Source organism: Geotrypetes seraphini, chromosome 7 (genome assembly GCF_902459505.1).
Source record: "Geotrypetes seraphini chromosome 7, aGeoSer1.1, whole genome shotgun sequence".
NCBI lineage: Eukaryota > Metazoa > Chordata > Amphibia > Gymnophiona > Dermophiidae > Geotrypetes > Geotrypetes seraphini.
Window position 1 is genome coordinate 22,942,687 of NC_047090.1, and position 19,237 is coordinate 22,961,923.

Consider the following 19,237-nt stretch of genomic DNA (forward strand, 5'->3'; position numbering starts at 1 on the left):
AGAAGAAAGAAGAAGGACCAGAAGAAGGACCAGAGACTCATGAAATCACCAGACAAAAAGGTAGGAAAAATGATTTTATTTTCAACTTAGTGATCAAAATGTGTCCGTTTTGAGAATTTATATCTGCTGTCTATATTTTGCACTATGGCCCCCTTTTACTAAAACGCAATAGTGGTTTTTAGCGCAGGGAGACTATGAGCGTCGAGAGCAGCGTGGGGCATTCAGCGCAGCTCCCTGCGCTAAAAACCGCTATCGCAGTTTAGTAAAAAGGGAGGGGGAATATTTGTCTATTTTTGTATAGTTGTTACTGAGGTGACATTGCATAAAATCATCTGCCTTGACCTTTGAAAACCCACAGAATATAAATGATAATTAACATTTTCTCTGCGTACAGCGTGCTTTGTGTTTTTAAAATTTTATTGATGGTAGATCATTTTGACTTGGCCACAAAGGTAAGGGGGAGGGAGGGAGGTGAGCTGCTGAAAGACATCTAGTAATCCTTGCAGGCTTGACTGTGCAGGGAATTATTTTTGTAAAATCATGTTTTGTTATGTGACTGGCATTATCTAGACTTTAATTTCTAAGAATGAATAGAATGAAAATGATATCAAATTACTTGCTTGCGGGGACCGCGTGTTCCGGCTCACACAAGGAAGGAGGGGGTGAAAGGGAAAAAGTTTCTCTTCCTTGGAAATAGATTCTGAAGTGACCTCATCAAAGAAGACCAGCACCAAATGTACAAGAAATCCCTTAAACAATGTCAAAAGAGCCCAAAATAGAAAACTGCTACTGCCTTGAGACTCCATTATTGAAGGAATCAACTTGAAATCACAGAAGAGACAAGAAAAGGTTAAATGCCTCATGGAATCCTCAGGTACAAAACACAAACCAAATTGTGAATGAAATCAGAGCAGACAGTAAGAATTATAAAATTGATGTCATTATCCATCTGGAAAAAAAGGCGTACTAGAAATAATGCCTCAGCATTACAATTTTCAGAAGTTCTATTTGCTCATGGTAAGGGAGAAGAGAGACTGCTAGTGATAGTGGGGGGACTGATAGAAGATATGAAAGAAGGGTGGTAGAAAGGAACAGATGGTAAAGAAGGGAGGGAAGGGTGGTGGTGGAAAGGAATAGAACAGACATTGAAAGAGGGTAGAGAGGAACAGACCCTGAAAGGAAATGTGGAAGGCAGAGTGGGGATAAGACGCTGGAAGGGAAGAAGACAGATGCCAGACTATGGGGGAGCGGAGGGAAGAAGATGGGTGCTAGATGGGGACGGTGACGGGGTGGTGAATGGGATGGCAGTGGCGGTGACGGGGCGGTGAAAGGGATGGCGGTGACGGTGATGGGGCGGTGAAGGGAACGGCGGTGACGGGGCGGTGCAGAGGATGGTGGGCCGGGGACGGTGCAGTGATGGGGACAGATTTTTTCCCCATGTCATTCTCTATTGTCCATCTCTCTCCTTCCTTTTCTCCCTTTTTGTGGTTTGTTATCTCCTTTTCTCTCCTCTTTTCTCCTCCTCATCTTCCTATTGCCTCCCCTTCCCTGCCCCAGAGGTCTGGCATCTTTCTTTTTTCCCTCTCCATCGCCTCGGTCCAGCATTTCTCTAATGTCCTTCCTAAGCTCTCCCCTGTCCCCCCATGCCCAATCTGGAACTTTGTAATTAATACCACCACCCCCCACTCCCTACGGCCCAGCATGTTCTCACTTCTTTCCTGTCTGGTTTGATGTCCCTTTACCTTCCAACAAGCTGAAAACATTGCCAGCCTTGGCAGTGATTCAGCGACATTGCCCATGGCTCCCCTTCCTGCTTTCCGTTTGCCCTGGTCCACCGGTCGGAAACAGGAAGTTGCGTCATCGGCAGATGCGGAAAGCAGGAGGGGGGAGCTACAGGCAACATAGCTGAATCACTGCCGAGGCCAACAGTGTTTTCAACTTGACGGAAAGTAAAGGGACATCGGACAGGTCAGGAGAGAAGGGCAATTCCCAGATCATGACTCCAAGGCCGGGAACACCCCCCTCATGCTTGTACCCGGGGCGGTCTGCCCCTCCCGCCCCGCCTTTGGTACGCCAAGGTGGGAGGAATGCTGGATAAGCAGCATAAAATCTGTTTTACTGCTTGTGACCTGGATTGGCCATTGTTGGAAACAGGACACTGGGCTTGTTGGACCTTCGGTCTGTCCCAATATGGCAATTATTATGTTCTTATGGATCATGTGAAGGATAGGGATTGAGAGTGGAAGAGAACAGATGCTGCAATGTGATTTATTAATCAATATGAAAAAGTTATTAATCAATTGCAGAGTTAACTGCTATTAACTTGTAGCCCTTGTAATCCTCTCCCACCATTATTTTCTATCAGTTTTTTACAAACATTTTAGGGTCAGGCCCACCCAATCAGCAACAACCCCTGCTATTCTAGCCCTGAAGTCACTCTGAAAAAAATAAGCGATAGGATAATAGGCTCCAACATTTTTCAAAATAATTAGGGATGTCCAAACATGATGCAAAGGGAAAGGAGCTTTCTCAGTATTTGGAATGCTCAGTAGCCAGAGCTGGATCCTATGGGTAGAACTGCACTGGGATTCTTCCCCACAAATTAAGTTCTGTTTATATACCCGTATACAACCTCTGGCATTTATGCCTATTTCAGAGAGAAACGCTGGTCCTATCTAACCTGGAATGCGACTCTGAGGAAGTGGGGTGAAGGTTTCAGCCCCTGCAGAACTCCTCTGCTAACTCCCTCGGGCTTCTCAAGAGGGGGGGGGGGAATGGGCTCCCATTGCTTCTGCCTGAGGTCCAGCGCGAGTGCCTATTGACCTGCACAGTCCTCCCCCGAGCTGGCAGAGACAGGTCCGAGCTCACAAAGATGGGGCCGAGCTCACAAGGACAGGTCAATTTTTTCCCCTGTGTTATTCTCTAGACTGGGGTTGCACAGTCAGGCAATTGAATGCGGCACAGTCACCACGGGCCACATAAAATGGTCAGGCAGGCCTGATTTGGCCCACGGGCTTTGTGTTTGACATGTATGCACTAAAGAAACAAAATGTGAAAACTAAACAGAGAATCAAGGCAAGCCTAGAAAAAATTTTTCGAGTGGTTCCAAACAAACGGACTACTAGCCAAGAAAGAGAAAACAGAATTACTGCTAATAACAAATGGGGAGGAAATAGCCCAAGATACCAACTAACTTTGAACGGCAACACCTTAAAATCTTCCATGGAGGGGATAAGAAACCTAGATATGACCCAAACCTAGATATGACAATACAGAACAGCACATTGTAAAAAAAATGCATATGGCAAATTCTACTGGGTCAGAGGACTTAAAACCCTACCTCACCCACCAAGCAATGTCCAATGTAATAATAACCCTGATACTCTCAATCTTTGACTACTGTAACGCGATCCTACTAAGCATTCCAAAGTACATGATTAAGCAGATTGAAATGATACAAAATGCAGCAGCGAAGGATTTGACCCTTGGTGCATGATAGTAAGATTTGAATAAACTTGGAAAACTTGGAGGCTGACAAGTGTCACCCTGCTAATGAGAGAACTACACTGGCTCCCGATTGAAAGCAGGGTGCAATTCAAGATCATGTTGCTGACACACAAATCATTCATCTCTCAGAACCACAATATCTAGCGGACAGACTACATCACCACACACCAGCACGTGCACTACGCTCAAGTCAAAACCTCCTGCTGGAAACACCCTCCTTCAGAAACATCAAATACAAAAGCGTCAGGAAAAAAAATGTTCTCAATGATGGCTCTAAGGTGATGGAATGCCCTTTCTAAGGAACTAAAACTAGAAAAGGACACCGGAAAGTTAAAGAAAAGATGAAAACCATCCTCTTCACAGAATATAGCCAATAATGCAACAAAGAGGAGATAGTTGGCTAGTCCCCACTAGGAGCATCTATAGAATAAACATAGAATGGTCAGGGAATAAGATAATTTCATAGCACAGATAACAAGATTTATCAGGAAGTTAATACTTCCAAGATGAACATAGATCACAATACAGACACTAATGGCCTCTTTTACAAAGGCGTGCTAGTGGCTGCGCTGCGCTAACAGCCCCGAAGCCCATAGAGATTTAAAGGGCTTCGGGGATGTTGCTGCGCGGCTTTGTAAAAGAGGCCATAAGTGCGAATTGAAATAGGAGTAGTATGAACACAGTGCATGATACTAAATATGGATGCATATATGTATATATTTATGTGCGTGTACAATATGAATAAATATATAATACATTTTATATAGGTATGTACAATTAGGTATGTATAAGCAGGTAGATTGATTATATATTATAGGCGGAAATAAGAAAGAGGATTGATTATGGTTTAAGAGGGCTGCATTGAAAACCAACTCAGAAAATGCTAACTCTGTATTGTAACACCTTTACAAAAGCACAAGTATTAAGTTTAATAATACAAATTTCAAGTTTAATAAAAAATTTGTATACTGTCTATCAGTCTTCTAATTGATTATAGTTTAGTAATGTCTGTATTGAAACCATCCCAGGAAACGCAAACTCTGTATTGTAACATCATTACAGAAGCTCATATAAATAATAATAATAATTTTATTCTTATATACCACCAAAGCCATGGAAGTTCGTGGCGGTTTACAGCAAGAAGCGCTGGACAATCAGCGAAGAGGTTACAATCAAAGTCAACAATACAATCTTACATAATGAAAGAATTGGAAAACTATATAGTTCTTAGGATTACTGGTTGAATAAGCAGAGCAGTATAGAATCTTAGTTTACAAATCGATTGAACAAACTCGTTTTTACCAGTTTTCTAAAATTGAAGTAGGATGAGGAGAGCGTGATAATGTTACTAAGCCAATCGTTCCATTTGCCTGCCTGGAAGGCAAGAGTTCTGTCCAAGAATCTTTTGTAGTGGCAGGCTTTTATTGTCGGATAGGTGAACAGATGTATTCTTTGTGTGGGCCTAAAAGAACTTGCCAGATTAAAATGGGAAATTAGGTAAGTGGGGGCCAGACCAAATATTGATTTATAACACAGACAAGAGAACTTAAACAGGATTCGCGCCTCTAGGGGCAGCCAATGGAGTTTTTGATAGTAGGGGCTTATGTGTTCCCATTTCTTCAGTCCAAAGATCAGTCGAATTGCCGAATTTTGAATGACTCTGAGTCTTAGAATGGTTTTTTTTGAAGGGTCCCAAGTAAATGATGTTGCAATAATCGAGCAAGCTTAGGATGGAAGATTGAACCAGTAAGCGGAAGGATGCTGCATCAAAGTATTTTCTGATGGTTCTGAGTTTCCATAGTACTGAAAAGCATTTTTTAACCAATAAATCTGTGTGAGCATTTAGGGTGAGGTGGCGGTCCAGGGTGACTCCCAGGATCTCAATGGAGTGGTCAATAGGGAAGTCCTGACCATTCAAGGAGATCGATGAGTCTTTGATTTTGTCGTTAGGGCTTGCAAGGAAAAATTTAGTTTTGTCAGTGTCACCTCACCCTAAACTGCTCTGAATTGACTCCCCCAGTTATTAGCAGCGGTATAGAAGATTTAAATAAACCAAAACCTCTTTTCAAAGGCCTCTCTCCCCTTAAAAAGAGTCCTCTTCCTCCAGATTCTCTATTAGTCTCCTTCCCTCTCTCACATTACCTGATATGGAACAGGGAGTTCTTTAGTGTAACAATGTAGAAGATCACATTAGCATCCGTATTACTGTAGATACTATTGATCGCTGCTATTGTGCCTCCCATTCTGCCAGCAGCTGCACAAATCACAACAGGTATCTCTTCTTCAATATCTTCATGATTGTCATAATCCTCTGGTAAGTCCCCTCAAGATATAAAGATAAATAGGGAAATACATTTTAAATAACTGTGCCCCAGTTCTGGTACTTTATACTATAATCAGAATTAACGCAAACATAGCTAATATATCTTCAATTTCACATTGATGTACCACAGGCGCAACACTTTGGCATATGGAAGAGGTTCCCAAACCTGGTCCTGGAGGCACCCCAGCCATCAGGTTTTCAGTCTGAAACCCCCCAAGGAAGACATTTTGTGACGAAACTCTGGCTGTGTAGGATCTGTTTTGTTGTTAAATTCGTACATGAATAAACATGGCCTCGCATCCCCAGATACCAAGTGGAAAACATCTACCTACCCCTACTTTTTTGTTTGATTTGCTTTCGATGTGGGAACTGTCTTCTGTTCTTTGTTTGGTTTTCATTTACTTTTGCCTCTGCTTAATCGGTTTGCTAAGCGATGTACATAATTATAAAAAGAGTAGAAATACAAAACTAACGAATAAAATAACAATTACTTGACAACAAGACATACTTGAGTTGGGAGGAAAAGGGGGAAAAGTTACAATTTTTCGTTGTGAAGAGAAAACAAAAAAAGGTGAAGAACAAAAGGAGGGGGGGTTAAAAATTTAAATGTTAAAAGCATCTTTAAAAAGATGAGTTTTTAGTGATTTTTTAAAAGAGGGAAGCTCCTTTTCATTTCTAATTTACTGTGGTAATGAGTTCCACCATTGGGGGCCCATTACCGAGAACATGTCTAATCTTCTTGTGCCTATTATTTTTAAAGAGGGAATGGTTAAAAGATTCTGAGAGGATGATCTGAGTGGTCTCATAGTATTATGAGGTATTAACATTTTGGCTATGAATTGGGGTTTTGAACGTTAAGAGCATGACCTTAAAGAAAATGCGATGACTGATTGGAAGCCAGTGGGAATCGATCAGAAGTGGTGTAACATGATCATGGCGTTATATATTAATTTAATAGCAGTATTTTGTATAATTTGCAATCTCCTCTTTTCTTTTTGGGGGATATTCAGAAGCAAAGAATTACAATAATCCATTTTAGCTATAATCACCCAAGCTGTTGCATATTCTGCCACTCATCGCACACCTGTTCATTTTATTTGTTTAAAAATATTTATCCCACTCACTCATTTCTTACTAAGTTGTAAATGCAATTGTTTAAACGTGATAAATAACTTGGAATAAACTTTTTGGGCTATTAGTTTTATCACAAGGTTTTTTCTGTCCCCTCCTCAATTGTGGTTGGTGGTCCTTAGACCTGGAGCAGATACCCCAGTTCTCTTTAGAGCCTGATACTCTTGCATGCTGAACCTGGTTAGTAGATGTCACTGTTGTATGATGACCAAGTCTCTGAAGCGTCTTCAGTATCTTGTATAATTGTTTTTAAAATACAGTGGTACCTTGGTTTGCCAGCATAATTCGTTCCAGAAGCATGCTCGTAATCCAAAGTGCTCATATATCAAAATGAATTTCCCCATAGGAAGTAATGGAAACTCGGATGATTCGTTTCACATCCCAAAAACAGGCCTATGTTGCACTCAATGTCAGTGACTTAATACATCTCTTGTGCCCCCGACTCATATTCCTTCTTCTCTCTGTCCATTTCCCTTCTTCTCTCTGTCCATAGTCTGTTATTGAGAAAGAGATGGGGGAAGCCACTGCTTGCTCTGTATTTGTAGCATGGAATATTGCTAACCTTGGGTTTTGGCCAGGTACTAGTGACCTGGATTGGCCACCATGAGAACGGGCTACTGGGCTTGATGGACCAATGGTCTGACCCAGTAAGGCTATTCTTGTGATTCACTCCCTGTTTCGGCATTTCTCCCTCTTCTCCCCTTCCCTTGTCCAACTAGATCCAGCATTTGTACTCCCCTCTCTTTCCATCCCACCAGACCATCTTTCCTTTTTCTTATTCCCCATCCATCATCTTTCTCTCTTCATATTCCCCATCCCTCCCTTTTTTTCTCACCCCCATGGTTCACCTTCGAGCCTGCCTTAACAGCTGCGGTCTGACGAATTGGCTCCCACCAACATTGCAGTATTCCCTCGGCCAAAATCCACCCCCTTTTGCTTCCACTTCCTGTTTCCGGCGGAGTTGGATGCGGCATGGGCAAGGCAAGGCAATGGTGCTGGCATGGTTGGTGCATGCTGTTTGCTGGTGTTCACTGGAGGTAAGGGTTTGGGGGTGGGCCGCGGGGGGAGAGAAGCTGGTTCCCGGGGTGGATGCGCTCGTTGATCAAGTCAACGCTCATTTTGCGAGTTAAAGGTTGTTTGAGTGTTTTGCTTGTCTTGCAAAATACTCACAAACCGCGTTACTCGCAAACCGAGGTTTGACTGTATATTTGTGTGGTCAAGAAGGCAATACACTTGTATTGAGATATTTCTCTAGGTTAAAAAAACCTCCACCTCTTTATAAACACAAAGGCAGAAAAATTAGCACATTTTTAGTCAGCACTGATCAATTCAAATTTCTGCAAATTAAGTAATCAGTAGCTCATGCAACCCAAACAAGTCCAGCACCATGATACCTAAACAATGCAAGAAATAAAAAGCACATTTACTTACCGTAACAGGTATTATCCAGGGACATCAGGCAGATATTCTCGACATGTGGGTGACGTCATCCACGGAGCCCCGTCGCGGACAGCTTTTCAAGCAAACTTGATTGAAGATCTCAAAGTTTGCTAGTGCTGCACCACGCATGCGTGTGCCTTCCCGCTCCACTAGAGGGCGCGTCCCCTCCTCCTGGTCTTCAGTTCAGATAGCTAGCAAAGAAGCCAACCCGGGGAGGTGGGTGGGTTGCGAGAATATCTGCCTGCTGTCCCTGGATAACACCTGTTACGGTAAGTAACTGTGCTTTATCCCAGGACAAGCAGGCAGCATATTCTCAACATGTGGGTGACCTCCAAGCTAACCAGGATGGGACGGTGGGAGAGTTGGCAATTTAGGAGAACAGATTACACAAAACTGACTGGCCGAACCAGCCATCGTTTCTAGAAAGGGTATCCAGACAGTAGTGAGAGGTGAATGTATGAACCGAGGACCACGTTGCGGCCTTGCAGATCTCCTCAATAGGCGTGGACCTGTGGAAAGCGACAGACGCTGCCATCACTCTGACTTTATGCCCCGTGACCCGACCCAGCAGCGCGAGACCAGCCTGAGCGTAGCAGAAGGAAATACAAGCAGCCAACCAGTTGGACAAGGTACGCTTGGAAACAGGGTGGCCCAATTGATTGGGATCAAAAGATAGGAAGAGCTGAGGAGTCGTCCAATGAGACTGGGTGCGTTGGAGGTAAAAAGCCAACGCCCTCTTACAGTCAAGGGTGTGAAGCACCACCTCACCCAGATGAGAGTGGGGCTTCGGAAAAAACACCGGAAGGACAATGGACTGGTTGAGGTCAAAGTCCGAAACCACCTTGGGCAAGAACTTGGGATGAGAACGAAGGACTACCTTGTCATGATGAAATACAGTAAAAGGCGGGTCCGCAACCAGCGCTTGCAGCTCACTGACTCTGCGAGCAGACGTGAGAGCAACCAAGAACACCACCTCCCTAGTGAGGTACCTCAGATGAGCCTTATCAATGGGTTCAAACGGAGGTTTCATCAATTGAGCCAGAACCACATTAAGATCCCAAGCCACCAGATGGGGCTTGAGTGGAGGATGAACATTGAAGAGACGCTTCATAAATCGGGAAACCACCGGATGGACGGAGAGCGGTTTCCCATCAAGCGGCTGATGAAAGGCAGCAATCGCACTGAGGTGGACTCGAATAGATGTCGATTTGAGGCCAGACCGAGACAAGTGGAACAGGTAATCCAGCACGGAAGGCAAAGAGGCAGATAGTGGCTCCATGCGGTGCTCAGCACACCACGCAGCAAATCTGGTCCATTTCTGGGAATAGCATTGTCGAGTGGAGTTCTTCCGAGAGGCCTCGAGAACATCCCTCACCGACTGAGAGAAGCCGAAGGAGGGAGGCACGTGGAGAGGAACCAAGCTGTTAAGTGTAGAGACTGCAGATTGGGATGCAACAGCGAAACCCGACTCTGAGACAGCAGAGAAGGAAACACAGGCAGCAGTAGAGGCTCCCTGACACTGAGTTGAAGGAGAAGGGAGAACCACAGCTGCCGGGGCCAGCAAGGAGCTATAAAGATCATGGTGGCGTGAGCTGACTTGAGCTGCACGAGAGTCCTCAAGATCAAAGGAAAAGGAGGGAACGCGTAGAGGAACCAGCCCGTCCAATCTAGCAGGAAAGCATCCGCTTCGAGATGATCCGGGTAGTAAATCCTGGAACAGAAGCAAGGCAGCTTGTGGTTGAGGGGGGAGGCGAACAGATCTATTTGCGGTGTCCGCCACTGAGTAAACACCAGGCGCAGAATCGAGGCATGGAGCGACCACTCGTGAGGCTGGAGAAGACTCAACCTTTTCCCATAGGCATTTGGAGAACACCCGGGGGGACGAAGCAAGCCCAAATGGGAGGACCCGATACTGTAGGTGAAGGTCTCCCACCTGAAACCAAAGGAACCTGCGAGAGGCCGGGTGAATCGGAATGTGAGTGTAGGCCTCTTTGAGGTCTAAGGAGCAAAGCCAGTCCTCCTCGTCCAGCAGGGGGTACAACAGGGGAAGAGAGAGCATATGGAACTTCTCCTTGACCAGGAACTTGTTCAGCTCTCGAAGGTCCAGGATAGGGCGCAGGTCCCCGGTCTTTTTGGGGACCAGAAAGTACTTGGAGTAAAACCCCGAGCCCCGTTGACACACCGGGACTTCCTCCACCGCCCGGAGACAAAGGAGGGCATGGGCCTCCTGGAGAAGAAGGGGGAGTTGTGCTTTGTTCGAAGGACACCCTCCTGGGGGCTGGTCCAGAGGCGGTGCCCGGAAATGCAGAGAATACCCCTCCCAGATGACGGAGAGGACCCAATTGTCCGCTGTGATCAGAGCCCAACGGGGAGAAAAGGCACTGAGGCGGCCTCCTATAGGCAGAGGAGAAGGCTCAAGGACGGAGGGGGCCGGCCCGCCCCAACCCAGATAGTCAAAAGGACGGTGAGGGCTTAGCTATTGCCGGTGCCTGAGGCTTCTGAGGGGCCCTCTGCTGTTGCTGGCGCCGAGGAGGCGGCCTGGAAAACGCCAGCGTTGACTCTGGGGGTAGCGCCGGGGGGACAACTTAAATGACTTCAGAGGGGCGGGCTTCGCTTTGGTCCGTACCAACGAGGCGAAGGAGCGCTCATGCTCAGAGAGGCGTTTGGTGGCTGCCTCGATAGAGTCATCAAAGAGTTGTTGCCCAAGCACGGGAGATTCACCAGCCGGTCCTGCAGATTCGGGTCCATGTCCACGATGCGGAGCCAAGCCAAGCCAATCGGCGCATGGCTATTGCAAAAGCGGAGACCCTGGAGGAGAGTTCAAAGGCATCATATGACACCTGAAACATATAAAGTCGAATCTGCGACAAGGTATCCAAGAGCCGGCGAAATTCCGCCTGGCGACGGACCGGCAAGTCCTCCAGGAATGAGGGCATAGATTTAATGCATTGAGGTAGGAGGTGAACGTGAAGTTGTAGTTCAGCACCCTATTGGCCATCATCGAGTTTTGGTACAAGCGCCTGCCAAACTTGTCCATAGTCCGCATAGACTTGTGAAGGATTAGACTTTTTCAGGGAAGACTCCACCACCAGGGATTGGTGGGAAAGTTGAGCCTTCTCAAAGCCCTTACAGGGACAGTCCGGTACCTGGACTCCATTTTGGACGGAATAGCCGGGATAGAATAAGGAGTCTCCAGATTCCGGAAGAAAGTCTGCTGCAAAACCGGATTCAAAGGAAGACGAAGGGATTCCTTAGGAGGATAAGGAAGCTCCATCTCCTCCAAATATTCCCGGGTGTACCTAGAATCAGACTGGAGATCCAATTGTAGCGCCTTGCTCATGTCCAACACAAACTTGGTGAAGGAGGACGGCCTACCCGCAGAAAGCCCCCCCCCCCCGGGGGGAAGCCGAGCAAGACTTCGGGGTAGCAGAAAATGAGGGGGATGCCTCCCTCAAATACTACGCCGGGGTATCAGTGTCCACAAGCATGGATGGCGAGGAGCCCCACTGAAGGAACGAGGAGGAGTCGACGACTGCTTGTGTCGAGGAACCCGGAAAGGTGAAGACCCCGGGGTCCAAGAAATGGAGAACCGGACAGCCCGCTCCGATGAGCCCTGGGGAGAAGAAATCGGTCGACCCTGGAGGGAGGCGGGAGTCCTTGACCTCGGCGCTCCGCAATTCGGAGACTGGGGCGGGAGAAGAAAGGGGTCAGACAGGACGAGGTCCGACGGCTTAATGGACCCCGTAGTGCAGGGACCTGGGGACCGTCTTCGCCTCGGGGGAGAATCCCTGGGCTGCTTCGCAGCTCTCCGCCTCGAGGACGAGTTACGTCTCGACCAGTGCTTCGCCCGAGGCCGGACGGCGGGAAAAGTCCACTTCGACGGAACCAGCGAGGAATCAATCGAGGACAAGCGTTGAGACCGACGCAACTTGCCTCGAGAGTCCCCGGCGTGACGCTCAGGCTGGTCCGCAACAAGTGAGGTTGAGGACGGGGCAAGTTGGGCCAAAGCCGAGGAGATCTGCAAGGTTAAAATAGCCTTAAGCATATCCTCGAACATTGGCACAGAGACCATAGGATTCGGAGGAACCGGTGCTCCACTGCACTCCAACGAGGGCGACCTTGATGCAGAGTATTCCCTAAAGTGGAGGCAGTGCAAGTGGAAGTAGGTCTCTTTGAGGCCGGCAGTACTATGCTCGCTGCCTGGGTGGCCAGAGACTCCGAGGAAGGCTTCTTTGGTAGCTGAGCTGAACCTGAAAGAGGAAGAGGAGACTTACCCGAAGCTGGGGTCTTCGAAGCCAGGGCCCCCGAGGACTTCGAGGCCGAGGGAAATTTGCCTGGGACCGAGGTCTTTGAGGCCGACATCGAGACCAAGGCCGAGGCCGAGGCCGAGATCGAGGCGTCACCAGCTTCCATGGCGAAGAGGTCAAGGATCTTCGCCCGACGCCGACAAAGAGCCCAAGGCTGAAGGGTGGCGCAACGAGGACAGGAGTCTGAGGGGTGATCGACACCGAGGCAAAGAATACACCAACGGTGCGGATCCATGATAGAGATAACCCGACTGCACTGCGTGCACTTTTTAAACCCGGTGAGAGGCCGGAACATAAGGCAAAGAGAGGGAGCCACGGCGCAGACGAGGCTGAGCAGCCACAAAAAGACCGGGACGCCCTGGTCACGAAGAACTGAAAACAAAAAAAGATTATTTTTTTTTACGGAATGAAAAAAATAAAATAATAAAACGCAGAGCACAGCGATTTCCGACTCGAAAACAAGAAAAGAAGCCGCGGTGCAAGAAAGGCACAGGATCGCAAAGAGAGACAGGGCTTTCTGGCACCGCGGAATACTAAGAACTGAAGATCACGAGGAGGGGACGCGCCCTCTAGTGGAGTGGGAAGGCACACGCATGCGTGGTGCAGCATTAGCAAATTTTGAGATCTTCAATCAAGTTTGCTTGAAAAGCTGTCCGCGACGGGGCTCCGTGGATGACGTAACCCACATGTTGAGAATATGCTGCCTGCTTGTCCTGGGATAAAGCAAGTTTTGAGATCAGAGACTTTCTCATAACTATTGTGCTTTGTCTTTCTATAGATTTCTCTGTCACTTGCTTACCTGGTTCATCATTTGGAATGGATTTCTTGTGATTCTTATTGTACCAAATCGCAGTTACAGTGAGAAGAAGTAGAATCAGCAAAATCTGATTAACTGAAATGAATAAAAGCCAGCTTATTAACAAAGGAAGATTAAGAGTTTCTATTGAAAGAATTCTTATATTTCAACCTTTATTTTATTTATTTCTCATATTTAATATTCTTCTTTCTCATGTAGCTTAAGGTGACTTATAATAAAGAATTGCTATTTTTTTTTTAAATTCTTTATTCATTTTTAATCAAAAACAGTGTCATACAAGTGAAAGAACAAAAGATATTCCACATATTCCACTATTATCTATACAGGTAACATAAATATCATTCACTAATTTCATTTTCCTGCATATAATAATATCATAATATATCCTAATATACAATACAAATAAAGAATAAAGTTACTCAAATATCACTATCAATATTTATTCCCCTCCCTCCAACCCCCATCCCCCTGGATGTGTAAAGATAAATAAACCAAAGAAAAGAAGAGATATGATGAAAATACATTATTATGTTTTTACAAATTTAGTCAATGGGCTCCAAATTTTATTAAATACCTCACTAAAACCCCTACATTCTGCATTAATTCATTCGTATCTGTATATAGTACACATTCACCCACCAAAATGTATAATTAATTCTATCATGCTTTTTCCAATTACTTGTAATCAATTGAATGGCTATACCTGTTAGGATCATAAATAGACGACTCTTATATTTATCTAGAGTGGGTTTCACATGTAAAATTGTTCCACAAATTATAGCCTCATATGACATTGGAACATTTGAATCTAGTACTAAATTTATTTGTCCCCAAATTGACTTCCAATATATTAACATAAACGGACAAAAATACAACAGATGATCCAAAGTCCCTATACCAGTATGACAATGCCAGCATCTATTAGACTTAGAACTATCTATTTTATTTAATCGAACTGGGGTCCAGAAAATCCTATGTAACAAAAATAACCATGTTTGTCTCATAGATGCTGACGCTATACATTTCAATCTCCAAGTCCAAATTCGTAGCCAACGAGACACAGAAATATAGTGTTTTATCTCGATGCTCCAGATGTTTCTAAGACTATTTTTTGGCTTTTTATTCAAAAATCCAGAAATCAATTTGTACCACTGAGCAGCCTGATGACCTACTAAATCAGTTTGGTAGCAAAGGATTTGCAGGCTAAAATATGTTTTAAATTTTTTCCATTCAGGGAACCCACTCTGAATAGCCTGCTTCAACTGCAACAACTATATTGTTGAGATTTTAAAATTCCAAATGACTGTTGCAATTGTGAAAAATTAAGCAGATTTCCATTAGACATAACATCATCTAATGTCCGAATACCTGCCTGCTAAATATTAAAAAAAAATAAAAAAAACTACAATACAATTACGCCCCAATTTAGTCAAACTTAAATAAAAGGTTTCACAAACTGGTAAAAATACAAATAAAATCCATGTATAGTCCTTTATATAGGCCACAAGAAATGCTGATGTAGGTTTTAAAACTCTTAGATAAGCCACCCCACATTACTAGCCATGGCTTATCCAAGAGTTTTAAAACCTACATTGGCCTATACAATGGGGCAGCCTATATCATCCCCCCCCCCATCTAGTCATTGGTAGGTGCCTCCATAGTCGCGATTCTCATCACAGATTAGCACCGGAAATGTAGGCCTTGGAAACCAATTATATAAATAGCACAATTGCATGATTGACACACAATCAGCACCACTATTGTGGGTAGCTGCCAATTACGGTGCCATTTATAGAATCTGAGCCTAATGGTTCATGCTCTAATCCTGTGCTAATCAGTTAGTGCATGGCAATATTTATTTATTTCAAAAATTTATATCCCACATATCACAAAAATCTATGTGGGTTACAAGAACATAAGAACAGCCTTACTGGGTCAGATCAAATGTCCATTAAGCCCAGTAGCCCGTTCTCATGGTGGCCAATCCAGGTCACTAGTACCTGGCCAAACCCCAAAGAGTAGCAACATTCCATGCTACCGATCCAGGGCAAGCAATGGCTTGCCCCATGTCTCAAAATAACAGGCTATGGACTTTTCCTCCAGGAAATTGTCCAAATCCTTCTTAAAATCAGCTACGCTATCTGCTCTTACCACAACCTCTAGCAATGTGTTCCAGAACTTAATTATTCTCTTGAGTGAAAAAATATTTCTTCCTATTGGTTTTAAAAGTATTTCCCTATAACTTCATCGAGTGTCCCATAGTCTTTGTAATTTTTGACAAAGTGAAAAATCGATCCACTGTACCTGTTCCTCTCCATTCAGGATTTTGTAGACTTCAATCATACAATAAACAAATGCATTAATAAACAAACAACCTTAAACATCTATACTCAAAGAATAAAAGCATTAAAATAATCTACATCCAGACCTGGAGGGGCATAATCAAAAGATACATCTAAGTCCGTTTTGGGCCTAAGTTGCTAGTCGCCCAAAGTCGGACATGGAAAAAGTCCATTTTCAAAAAATATGTTCAAAATTTTTTTTTTGGAAAATTGTCTAACTGTTCGTCCAACTGTCAGATCGTCCAAACCACTAAGTAGTCTATCTTTATACCCCATTTTCGTCCAAAAATTCATCCAAGTCAAAAACGCCTAGAAAAAGACCTTTTGGACATGGGTGGGGTCAGCAAAGTGATGGACTGGACACCCAAACATTACACCAGAGTAGTGGGGTACCTTACAAGGCACTGCTGTGAACTTCACAAAAAGGGTGCCACATACACATCTCACCACAACAACCTTATAGGTCATAGTGAGCCCCCCAAAACACCCCCCAGAACCGACTAGACCCACCAGTCTACTAACCCAATAGCCCTTATGGCTGCAGGTGCCACTTATATGGCAGTACATAAAGGTTTTGGGGGGTGCACATGTTTCACCATGCATGCAGTGGTTGGAGTGGCTTATGGGCCTGGGTCCTCCTCTCCATGGTTCACTAGCTCACCCCCCAGACCACTTAAGCCACCTCTGTGCAGCTCTACTAGGCTTTCCTATGCCAGGCTGCCAGGTGCTGATGTTCTGGAGGCAGATATGTGATGTTTTTATTACGAATTTTAAGGCGGGGGTGTCAGTGATCACTGGGGAAGTGTGTAGGGGTCTGTAGTTTGTCCCTGCAGTGGTTATCTGATCACTTTGGATACCTTCTTGTGACTTAGACCTGGTTTTAGATGTCCTAAGTCACAACGTCCAAGTTCCGTCTAGGCAGTGTTGTTAAACTTTCGGTTATACATGCAGTACGACTAAGTCTAGGATGGCCCATGTACCGCCCTCACCACTCCTCCTAAAAAGCCCCTTTTAGCTCAGGGCATACTGCAGCACTGTGAAGGCCAAAGGCTGCCACCAGGCTCTGCCCCCCTCCTCCTCCCTGCCCTATCATACTTCTGCCAATCCCTGGTGGAGGTGCAACGGGTCCTCTGCCGATCCCTGGTGGAGGTGCAGTGGCAAGAGCAAGCTTTCCTAACTCCTGCCCTGCTGCTAAGCAGCTGCGCGGATCCAATTTGTTCATCTCAGTGGCACGAGCAACAGCGCAATTTGGCTGAGTGGCTTCCTTACTGCTCTCACGAATTCTCACAAGAATTAGCCGGTTAGCAGCGGGCAGGAATTTGGAAAGCTTGCTCCTGCCCGCTGCACCTCCACCACGGATTGGCAGAGGACTCACTGCACCTCCACCAGGGATAGGCAGAGGTATGAAGATAGGGCAAGGAAAGGTGGACAGAGGGCAGAGCCTGACAGGGGAAGGAAGGAAGAGTGCTGGCTGCAGAGCCTGACAGGGGAGGGGAGGAAGGAAGGGTGCTGGGTGCAGTGTCTGACATGGGAGGGAGGGATGGAAGGAAGGGGGCTGGGTGCAGAGCTTGGCAGGGAGGGTGCTGGGTGCAGAGCCTGACAGGGAAGGACACTTGAATATTAAGCCGCCTGACATATTCGAGTCAACCATTTTTCCTCCTTTCTGGGGGGAAAAATGGGGTCTCGACTTGTATTTGGATCAACTTATATTCGAGTATATACGGTAACTGAAAATAGCTACCTAAACGCAGAAGAAATTTTTTTTATTATTTATTTATTTATTTGTGAAATTTACACATTTATTATCAAGCATATCATCTTGTACAGAAAGTGAGATCAAGAAAACATAATAATATTATTATTTACTCTCAAGCCTGAAAGTAATTCAAAATAATAAAAGAAAATAAACATCATAACTTAATCACACACTAGTCCTCAAATTAGGATCCAAGGTTAACGATGAGAGTAGAAATTAAATTAAAGGAAAAATTTTTTTTAACAAGGAAAATCGCTTAAACTGCTACTGAAAAGTGAGCTAATTATTATTACAATGGTACAGATGGTTCTACAGACTCAAGACGTTTCGCAGAAAGGAAAGCAGTCAAGTGAGCTGGTTCTACAAATACATATTTCAAGGAACGATATCTTATGACACATTTACAAGGGTACCTAAGAAAGAATAAACCCCCTATCTGAGTCACTCCTGGTTTTAACATTAAAAATTCCCTTCTTCTCTTCTGAGTCTCTCTCGAGACATCAGGAAATATCTGGATATGGAAACCCAGAAAGTCCTTGGCCCTGTTTTTAAAGAAAAGTTTAAGAATCCAATCCTTGTCTGGGGCCAAAGCCACAGTCAATAAGAGAGTGGCTGGGGTAGCCATTTTCGCAGAAGAAATTTTTAAAAAATGTTGTCCATCCTCCTACCTTTTCTTAACAGAGCCATGTCTTCCTTTGGTTGCAAATTCTGAGCTGTCAAAAAAAAAGAATTCACATTTTTGTAAAGCAGTGAAAATTATCAGCCCCTAAGAGAGAGCGTAAATGATGGAGGAGGACTTGCTTGCTTCGTTTTGAGCTTCTTTTATTTGCAAATTATGATGTTTAAAATTTTTAAGAAGCTTTGCAGATATATTTCCATTAAGTGCACATATTCATAAGACTCACATGTTGTACATCTTGCTTATTTCTACCAATTTAGTGTTCACTGCTTCGGGCAATCATGTAGATAAGGGAAGCCAGATACAATGTTAACAAGCTTCCGCAATATATACGGCAGCAGGGGAATTTGATGACATTTAAAAGATTGTTAAAACACCATCTCTTCTGTAAAATGAAATGTGGCTGAAGGAGGTGTGGCCGTTTTGCAGTTGTGTGGAGGATTGCTGTGAATATTGATTATGGTTGCAGTTAACTGTCCTTTATTTTATGTTCTCTTTTAGATTGTTTTATGTATGATTTTATGTTTGTTATCATATTTATTATGTATGGTTACTTGTGCTTCACTTTGTATAAGGCGAATTAGAAACAAACAATATAAATAAATATGTTATTTTATACTTAGGGACAAAGGGCTCGATTATATAAATAGTGCCTAACTTGTAGGCACCACTTTGCATAGTTATAAATCAACCAATAGGCATCCTTTATAGATTCACACCTAGCGCTAAGCCAACTTAGGTGTCACTAGGCACTAGTGTATTAGTATGGAGAAAGGAACTTTTGAGGTAAACATGTGGTGTGGGGGGAAGGGTCCAGGGACAGGAAAGATGCCACTGCAGGGAAGGGGGTGAGAGAGAGGGGGAGCACCAGATCTGGGAATGGAGAAGGGAAAGGGTCCAGAGACAGACCTGGGAACAGAGAGGGGAAGAGGCCA

The 19,237-nt window shown here is 44.7% G+C and overlaps 1 protein-coding gene across 4 annotated transcripts in view; it reads right to left on the reverse strand.

The window, feature by feature from the left end:
* GLT8D2 (glycosyltransferase 8 domain containing 2) overlaps nucleotides 1-19,237 on the reverse strand; it is a 72,348-nt gene that overhangs the window by 35,291 nt on the left and 17,820 nt on the right. For 3 of the 4 annotated variants that reach the window (XM_033953361.1, XM_033953359.1, XM_033953360.1), the window contains 3 exons: nucleotides 18,292-18,336; nucleotides 13,508-13,600; nucleotides 5,650-5,830 (listed from right to left, as the gene is read on the reverse strand). In XM_033953361.1, coding sequence (XP_033809252.1) covers nucleotides 5,650-5,830; nucleotides 13,508-13,600; nucleotides 18,292-18,310 — 293 coding nt within the window. In that variant the 5' untranslated portion in view covers nucleotides 18,311-18,336. The remainder of the gene's footprint in view (nucleotides 1-5,649; nucleotides 5,831-13,507; nucleotides 13,601-18,291; nucleotides 18,337-19,237) is intronic. The other variant, XM_033953363.1, reaches the window with a different exon arrangement.